Consider the following 10322-nt stretch of genomic DNA (forward strand, 5'->3'; position numbering starts at 1 on the left):
GCATATCGTTGCAATCGTTAGAACCTCAAGAGCATTTTTATAATATGCAATGAATGAATTAATGCATGTAATGCAATCATGAATTTTGGGTATATGAATGGTCATTCTAGTCATCTTCCTTGATTAAATTATGGGTGCAAAATTAAGTGTCTACAGACCTAAAAATAGTGATGATGCGGATGGGGCTAATAGTAACAGTCTTATTGCTGTAAGCAACAATGAGAGCATGTGTAGGGAAGCACTTGCTAGGATGATTACTGTGGATGAATTTCAATTTAAATTTGTTAAGCGTGAAGGGTTTAGGCACTATAGTTGTGTGTTGCAGCCTAGGTTCATTGTCCCAACTCGCACCACTGTTGCGAGAGATTTCATCTGACTTTATACAATGGAGAGGGGATAGGTTGAAATTTTTTTGGCAAAGTCTACACAAAGGATTTTCCACACCACTGATACTTAGACTTCGATCCAAAATATTAATTACTTGTGCCTTACTGCTCATTTCATTGATGACGATTAGCATTAGGGACAGACCCAGGTGGAGACCAAGGGGGCTTGGCCCCCTGGCCCAATTTTGTTTTTCTTTTTTTGAAAAATTTTACAAATTATATACATCATTTTTGTAGTTGTTCCCTTTCCAAAACCTTAGGCTCCCTCCAACTAGCAACCGTCCGACCTAGAAACTTAACAAAAACAATAAAAACATTCACAATGGTGATTGTAATTTAGCCTAAAAAAAAAAAAACTATTTTACCTCCAAAGAACAAAAAAAGCCATGTGTTAATGGAGAAGCTAAAGCTAAATTTTTTGCAATTACAATAAACTGGTATAAATATAGTTGACCGTACTAAGTTGTTAAAAATTATTAAGATTATCTCTCTACCTTCAATTAAAAAACTCAAATTTTCTCTCTTCCTTTATTATTTTAATGAGTTATTTATATTATTTTGAATGAAGTGGTAAAAAAATAGAACATTTGATGTTGGGTGTATTGTAAAGTGAGATGGTAAAATAGATAAATTAGCTTTTTGAAGTCCTAAAAGCTAAAAGTTTTAGAACCACTATTGTGAATGCTCTAACTTCAAAAAATAAATAAAATCTTAGCTAGTCTAGTATAAAAAAATTATTCTATTATTTTGTTTTTTGTTTTTTGGTCTTTGTTGGTAGAAGATTGCATCTTAATGTATTAAGAAACTGAAGGAAAAATTCTGGTTTTGCATCTCATGCAAAACACATAGCGGAAGCAACGAACTAGGATCTATTTCATTCATGATTGATAACGTGTACAATGTAAATTTCAGAATTTAAGAACAAGATAGCGTACCTTGGTGTGGAGAAATTCAAAACAAAGATTAGAAGCACTTGGGAACACTTTTAATCTTCACTCCAATTCCACTTTACGCCCAAGATGTGTGGTCTCTCAATCAGTTTTCAAGGGAGAATGAAAGTGTGTCTCACACTCTCTCACACACCGTTTCTTTTTCTTTTCTAATCTCTTCTTATAAAAATTCTGTATGTTTCTCCCTTTATAACTAACTGATTATCTAATTGGGCTGGCCTATTGGGCCTTTCCAATTGGGCTTTAGTGTGTGGCTTGGAGTGGGACCAAAAGGGACCAATAAGACACTAGCTCCAATGGGCCTTGGGTTTTTCCGTCAACACTTGACAAGTCCAAAGTTACCATTAATTATATTTAATACCATTATATAAATATAATTGCACTCTAGGCCTTATTAATAAATTATATCCCAAGACTTTATTAAACACGTAACTCCTTCATAAAATATTCGTAGTAACACAAAGTCATAAACGTAAACTGCCACTTTGTAAATTACTACATCTTATCCTTGAGTACCCGGTTTAATTCTTTAAAGTTATTCATTATATATTTATGAAATCCAATTTCATAAAAATATACTTTAGTAATTTCTTACTAAAGTGGTTAGACCTAACTCTCTGAATAACTGAAACCATTAAACTTATCTCGAGGGAATATTTTATATCTCTATCAAGAGACTATGAATTCCATCTTGAGAATATATGTTCCATCAACACTAAATGTGGCTGCCCAACATACTGAGGTTTTGACCGTCACTTCAGATCTCACTCCTGATATATCAAAGCAACCTACACTTCATGATCAGGTCCATTATTCTCTCAGGATTAAGAGTTCATGCAAATAGAAGTCGTGAGATTTATTATTCATTTGATAGTCGTTAGAAGAATAATAAATCTCACAGCGGTCCAGTTCAATATGTTTCAACTCTTAAAACATATCAACATATCAACTAGAAATTTCCACTTCCATGATCAAGACAAATCATCTTAGTTGACATGTTATAGTCTTCGCAGATGAAATGCTCAATTACATCACCGACTACGAACTATAAATTCTGAGTTTACAAAGAACTTGTGATTTACATCTTCTGTGACTTTTCACATAAATCACATACAATGCATCTCATGAACTATATGATAATGTCTCATATTCATATTACCATTATTTTAGATAATAATAAAATAACTTTATTAATCACAATATTAAGTTATACATCATGTCATACATAATGTCATACATAATATCATATATAGCATCATACAATAGGATTTAAGGGCACAAATCCTAACAGAAACAACGATTTTGTGTATTTATAATTTGTTAATACTATATGGAGTTTTTTTTTCTTATACTCTAGCCACCTCTCACTTGAAATCCTGGGTTCACCCTTGTGCACAATTATTCATTACTTCTTGGATGATTAGCACAATTATTTGTTACTTCTTGGATGATGGAAGTGGAGAAAAAAATATTAGGACCGCTTGATTTTGAGGATTGGGATAATGTGAAGGTGTTTGTGAAATTTTTGAACTTGTTTTTCGAAGTTACATTACGATTTTCTGGTTCTCTATACATCACATCTAAGTTATTTTTTAATGAACTTTGTGTGATGAAGATTGAATTGACAAACTTGCATGAAAGTGAAGATCCTCTTTTGAGTATGATGGCAAGGCATATGCATGAGAAATTTGATAAGTATTGGGGGTACAATGAAGAACTTAATTTGATGTTGTTTGTTGCTATTATGCCAGACCCAAGGTACAAGTTGAGGTTTGTAAAGTTTTGGTTTTTATCAAATGGAATCTAGGAGCAGTGGTGGAGAACATGGTGAAAAAGGTGAAAATGGCCCTTGTTCATATGTGTGAACACTATTGTGTTTGTGATGGGTATTTAAATGGGCAAGGTCAAGATGACTCTTCTTCAAACAATGTTGAGATTAAACTTGAGCAAGATCTGCATGCAATGGTGAAATCTATTTATAAGATGCATTTGGCATAGGAAGATAGTTTGGAAAGCAAATAAGAGGTGGATAGATATTTGGCTAATGGAGTGGAAGAAGATTCTCTTAATTTTTGTATTTTGGATTGGTGGAAGGTGAATTCCTCAAAATATTGGGTTCTCTCAAAAGTTGCTCGTGATTTGTTAGTCATTCCTCTCTCTACAGTTGCTTCTAAGTTAGCATTTAGCCTTCGTTTGGGAAGCGCGTTTGCATTTCCTAGTGGGGTGTTTGATTTTTTTAGTGGGTCCCGTGCACTGTTTATAGGACCAACAAACTACTTTTTTTTTTTTCAAAAAAACAACTTTAAAATTAAGTCCCACGGCACTATTTACACATTTAAAAATTATTTTGCTACAGTATTTTTATTTTTTAGCAATAAGCAATATCCAAACAGGCCCTTAATACTGAGGGTCGTGTGTTGGATCAACTTTGAAACTCTTTGTTACAAAACACTATAGAAATGTTGTTCTGTGCTTAGAATTGGTTAAGAGCTACTGATATAATTGATCTTCGAGCATCAATTGATGAAGTTGAATCCTATAAGGGTCTTGAGTTGGGTAATTTTTCAATGAAGTAATTTTTTATAATTATAATTTTTAATTGTTATATAAGCCTTTTGGATTTTGAAATTCCATTGTATAATTTATATTGTCTTTTTTTTTTTTTTTGGTTTTGTCTCAAAGTTTGCATCTCAAAGCACAATAATAGTGGAAGAGGAAGATTAGTTGGAATGCATCTCAAGGATAATAGTGGAAGAGCATTCCCATCAAGACTCTTAAAAATTTTAGCATTTAGCAACTCAAAAAGCCATTTTATCCATTTTAACAACTCACTTTACAATACACTCAACATCAAAGGTTCTATTTTTGCATTCATCCCACTAAAATAATATAAAAAACTTATTAATGTAAAATAAAACTTTCCCACATAAATTTATAGCAACCAGTCGTCAGCCACATTCACCACCACTAGCATTACCGTGGCAGCCACAATCCACCACAAAAAAAAAAAAAAAAAAAAAAACACACACACAAAAACAAAACCACCACCACAAAAACCACCATCACCAACAACCCACCATAGAACCTATTAAAATAGACCAACACCACCAGCCAAAACAACCATCATCGCAATCACAAACCACCTTCAAAAACAAAACCCAAACAATCCACCAAGACCCCCACCATTGGGGGGAAAAAAACCCCATAAAACTTCATCACCACCATAGCACCAACACTACCACTGTGACCCAAAATCAACCACAGCACACTCTGGCACGTACCCTTTGTCGTCCCCCTCCAGCAAAAACCCATGCCAAATGAAGTAGGCTTTAGCGTGGTCCCTCAAAGATTGAACCTAAAACTGAAAACCCGTGCCAAATCAAGTGATTATCAATAAAAAAACTACCCAATCCTAAAAAAAAATGAAGGCAAAATCAAACCTCATGGAGAAAGGCTAGTGAAACAACACAAGGAAAGAAAGAAGAAAAGAGAGAAAAAAGTGAGTTGGTGAGAGAAAAATAAAGAGGAAAAATGAATGAATAGTTAGAGAGTAGTAATAAAGAACTTTTTTTTAATAAGATTTGAACTATAGTAGATTGTTATAAATGACAGTCTACTGTAATTGAGATGCTAAATGTTTTGAGTATAACAAATTTATTGTGGTGTGATTTTTGTGGAATAAGACGCTAAATTTAGCTTTTAGTATTTTTCACATCTTTGATGTGAATGCTCGAAAAGGATGATTAGTTGGAATGTTGGATAGCGTAGATATTTTGGTTTTTAGTGGGATTAGGATAGAACTCTTTTGAAATCCATGCGACTCATAGAACTAGTTCATGTATATTTTGTTTATCAACTCAGTTGGATATATTTTGTTCATAATTGAGTTAGGAACTTAGGATGCTAGTTCATGTATATTTTGTTTATCAACTCAGTTAGATATATTTTGTTTATAATTGAGTAAGGAACTTAGGATACTATTTCATGTATATTTTGTTTATCAACTTAGTTAGATATATATATATTTTTATAATTAGGTTAGGAACTTAGGATCTGTTCATGTAAATTTTGTTTATCAACTCTATTAATAATAATAATAGTAATTACAAGGAGATTTTTGGGAACGGAACTTTTCTCTCCCACGTAGGAGTACTCTCTCTCTCTCTCTCGAGTGTTCTTTTCTCTTTCCTCTATAGGAGTGTCTCTAAGGCCCTAAATTTGGAGCTTCTAGGTCTGATAGGTGGCCTCAAAATCATTGGAAATTCTAAAATCACACTGTAACACTCACAGTCATTGAGCAAGAGATAGTAGAAGTCTTGAAGAACATGCAGCTAACAGAAGAAGAAGAGTTCCAAATCTAAATTTCGGAAGAAGGTAGAGCACAAGTAATAGAGGAGAGCTCTCAAAGCCTAATGGGGAAGCTTTTAAAGGTCAGAAAGCAAAACTTACTTGCCTTAAAGAATACATTAAGGAGTACTTGGAAAATAGGCCAAGATTTGAAGATCGTGGAAGATGGAAATGACATTTTCCAATTCAAGTTTGCCAATGAATATCAGCTAAGGTGGGTCAAAACAAATGGGCCATGGAGTTTTGAAAATAATCTCCTATTGCTCACAATATGGGAGAGGGGATGACGGAAAACAACATCACTTTTACCCACTCCCCTTGTTGGGTACAAATTTGGGGTTTACCTTTTGATATGATGATAGAGAAGATAGGGAAGGAGATAGGTAGCAATTCGGGGATCTTCATGGTAGTGGATACGAGATCTTGGATGTCAGATCAAGCAAAATTCATGAGAATAAAGGTGAAGCTTTCACTGGAAAAACCCTTAAGAAGGTGTGGAAAATTAGCTAGCCCAGAGGAGGAGAGTTTTTGCATCCAATTTCGGTACGAGAGGTTGCTGATTTTCTACTTCAGGTGTGGAGTAATGGGTCATGATGAGCGACATTGCAATAAAAGCGGCCAACCAAATCAAACTTTGCAATACAAAGAATGGTTAAGGGCTCAAGGAGGAAGCAAAGCTAGAGTGTCAAAAGAAGAACCAAGAAGAAATCCAATAAACCAGCAAGTTTATGACATGGCAATGCAAGGAATGATGTAGGTAGGGGTAAAAGACGATGGCCATTCTATTTTCCTTGGCGGTGCACACTCAGGGGAAAATCTTGGAAATGAAAAAAGAGGAAATCTTGTCTCAGTGGTGTCAGAGGAAGGTGAGCACACCACGCAACAAGTATGTCAAATTCAAATTCAAAATTGTACCAAAGACAGGATAGGAGCAAGGAAAATAGGGGAAGCAATCCAAGCTGAAAATGGAAATTAAAAAAAATCAAAATATTGGACCGGCCCACAGCTCTATATCAATAGTAGGAAGTGTAAGTGGGGTAAGTGGGGTAATACATATGGGCCAGGAAGAAACACAAAATAAGGAGACCCAAGAAGTCATTAGTCCAGTTAAAATGGACTTTGGGCTTAGTATAGAGAAGGAGAATAAGGATGGAGAATATAAAGTCCAAGAAAAGAAGGGTAAATGGAAGAAGCAAGGCTGTGGTCAAAACAAAGAAAATGAAATGGGAAGGGATGTAGCTAGCAGTATAGTGGGTGTAAAGCATATTCTATGGGCAGATGAGGAAGAGGCGAATGCAGGAAGGCAGAAAAAGCTTTGTGGTAATGAATCAGTCTCGCTTGATCTATTGGCGGTGTCTGCAAAGCAACATTGTCGGGAGCCATAAATTCCTTAAACAAGAACTGTCAAGGGTTGGGGAACCCTCGGTCAGTTTGAGCGTTGCTGATGGAGACAAAAGCTAGAATGAGAAGGATCAGGAGAATAATGGAAAAGGTAGGTTTATTAAATGGGATAATTGTCCCCAGCCTAGGGAAGAAGTAGTGGAATAGCCATGTTATGGGAAAGAGATCTTAATTTGGAGCTTAAAAGTTATACTAGGCACCACATAGATGCAGTAGTGACTGATCCTACATCTGGTCTTAAATGGAGAGTTACAGGGTTCTACAGCAACCCAGATACTAATCGGAGGAAGGATTTTTGGGACTTACTACAATTCCTAAACTCTCAATTTCAAATGCCATGGGTCTGTATAAGGGATTTTAATGAAATCTTAACAAGCTCCAAGAAATGGGAAGGCCTAGAGAGATCCCAACAACAAATGGATGGTTTTAAAAGAGTAGTTAATGCTTGTGGCTTTTGGGGCCTTGGATATGAGGGACCAGATTTGACTTGGTGTAACCGAAGGTCAGTCAAGGAAAGAATTCGATTAAGACTTGATAGGGTGCTGATTACAACATAATGGAAAAAGCAATACAGAGCTGTTAGGGTCCTCCATGTAACAGATTCAACTTGAGATCACTGCGCTCTAGTTCTAACCAACCAAAGGAATTTCCAAGGTTGGGGAGAGAGGAGATTCCATTTTGAGGCAGAATGGGTTAGAACTGATAAATGCAAGGAGATAATTCAAGATACTTGGAAGAATCATTCGGGTTTTCACACGGCTAGTGAACTAGCCGAGGGCCTGAAGGAGTGCACTGCGAGCTTGACAAGATGGAACAATTTTGATCTTAGTCATGATGTTTGAATGATAAATGAGAAAAGAAAGCAGCTGCAAGCCCTAGTTCAGGCTGAAAGGGATGGAAGTAAGGCAGAAGAAATTGATGCACTAAGGAAGGAAATCAATGAAATGCTAGATGATGGAGAAGTCAAGTGGAATCAAAGATCCAGAGTCCAATGGTTGACCCTAGATGGCATAAATAAAAAATATTTTCACCACAAAGCATCTCAAAGAAAGAGGAAGAATTAAATTAAGGGCTTGCTAGATGGAGAAGGGAACTGGTGCGAAGAGAAAAAAGACATAGCAAACATTGTTGTGGCTTACTTCAAAGAGTTTTTCTCTACCTCTTTCCCAACTAGAGTGATGGAAGTAGCAGATTTAATACCGAGAGGGATTACCAGGGAGATGAATGAAGACCTAACAAAAGAATTCCAAAAGGAGGAGGTTATTCAAGCCATTCAACAAATGTATCCAACAAATGCATTGGGCCCTAACGGTATTTGTGCTATCTTTTATCGAAAGGATTGGGCCATTATTGGGGAAGATGTGATAAAAACTGTCCTTAATATTCTTAATTCCAATGCCCCCATAACTGAGTTGAACAAGACCAACATAGCCCTCATTCCTAAAATAAATAATCCAACAAAGATAAATGAATTCCGACCTATAAGCCTTTGTAATGTTTCATACAAAATTGTGTCAAAGGTTCTTGAAAATAGATTGAAACCCCTCTTTTCCACTATCATTTCTGAAAACCAAAGTGTGTTTGTCCTTGGCAAGCTCATAACTAATAATGTCATGGTTGTTTTTGAAATCATGCACTATCCTAATAAAAAAAGGATGGCAAAGAGGGGTACATTACAATTAAATTTGATATGACTAAAGCCTACGATAGAGTGGAATGTGTTTTTCTTGAAAAAACTAGGACTAAAATGGGCTTTGATAATAAATGAATTAAATTGATTATGAGCTATATAAATTTATTATCTTATTTTGTTCTCATAAATGGGGTGGCTCATGGCTGTATAACTCCCACGAGAGGGCTACGTCAGGTCGATCCCCTATCTCCCTACTTGTCTATTTTATATGCAGAAGGGCTAATGTCTTGATTGTGGAGGCAGAAAGAAGAAGGAAGATTTTTAGTATTTCCATTTGTAGGGGAAGCCTAACAATAACCCACCTCTTATTTGTCGATGATAGTGTGATCTACTGCAAAGCAATAGAGCAAGAAAGTAGAGAAATTTGTGAAATTCTGCACAAATATGAGGATGCAAAAGGCCAAAAAATAAACATAGAAAAGTCCTTAGTCTTTTTTAGTAAGAATACAGATGAAGGAAATGCTGGGCTTAATGCAGAATACATAACCAGGAAAATACTTGGGTCTACCTTCGATGATTGGAAGATCAAAGAAACAAATATCCGATAAAGTTAGGGAGCGTGTGGGGAAGAAGATGGCTTGTTGGAAAAAGAAACTATTATCGATAGGAGGAAGAGAAATCCTTATAAAAGCTGTTGCTCAGGCAATACCCACATACACAATGGTGTGTTTCCTAATTCCAAAAGGTCTTTGTGAAGACATTGAGGGGATGATGCAAAATTTTTGGTGGGCGCAGAAGAATCAAGAATAAAAAATGGCATGGGTCAGCTGGTCAAGAATGTGCAAATCAAAACTAGAGGGCGGCATGGGATTTCGTGATCTTTATGCTTTCAACTTGGCTATGCTGGCAAAGCAAGGTTGGAGGATGTTGGAAAATCCTGCATCGCTAATGGCGTGTATGTATGAAGCAAGGTACTTCCCAAATGGGGATATCTTAAATGCAAGCATAGGCAGTAACCTTTACTATGCTTGGAGAAGCATTCACAAGAGCATAGAGATTATACAACCTGGAACAAGATGGAGAGTGGGGAATGGGAAGACAATCCATATATGGGATGATAGATGGTTGCCAACACCATCAACCTATAAAGTCATCTCCCCCAGGAAAGATTTTGGAGACTTCCCCATGCTATTGGCCTTAATCGACCAAGACACAAGAAGATGGAGAAAGGACATTCTAGATAAAATTTTCTTTGCCTTTGAAGTGGGAAATATCCTCAGCATCCCAATTCCTCACTACCCACAGGAGGACCAATTAATATGGGTGAAGAATAAAAAATGAATCTTCATGGTGAAAAGTGCTTTTTTTTGGCTAGAAGAATAGTAGAGAAGCCTGAAAGAGGTGAAGCCTCAGCGGGAGACATATGTGCTCCCCTTTGGAAAAAGATGTGGCACTTGAACATCCTGGCCAAAGTGAGAATTTTTCCATGGAGACTATGCATGAAGGCCATCCCATCTATGTTGAATATTTGCAATAGGGGAATTCAAGTAAATCCTACTTGCCTTATTTGCAATGGAGAACGGAGTCAACTAAGCATGCAATTGT

General features: G+C 36.2%; 1 protein-coding gene across 1 annotated transcript; it reads left to right on the forward strand.

The window, feature by feature from the left end:
- Positions 1–9530: 9530 nt before the first annotated feature.
- Positions 9531–10058, forward strand: LOC142606029 (putative mitochondrial protein AtMg00310). The gene has a single exon (XM_075777443.1). The coding sequence runs from the start codon at positions 9531–9533 to the stop codon at positions 10056–10058; it is 528 nt and encodes a 175-aa protein (XP_075633558.1).
- Positions 10059–10322: the final 264 nt, after the last annotated feature.

Source organism: Castanea sativa, chromosome 8, assembly GCF_040712315.1.
Source record: "Castanea sativa cultivar Marrone di Chiusa Pesio chromosome 8, ASM4071231v1".
NCBI lineage: Eukaryota > Viridiplantae > Streptophyta > Magnoliopsida > Fagales > Fagaceae > Castanea > Castanea sativa.

Coding starts and splice junctions, on each gene's coding strand:
- LOC142606029 (XM_075777443.1), top strand. CDS start 9,531: ATGGCATGGGTCAGCTGGTCAAGAATGTGCAAATCAAAACTAGAGGGC.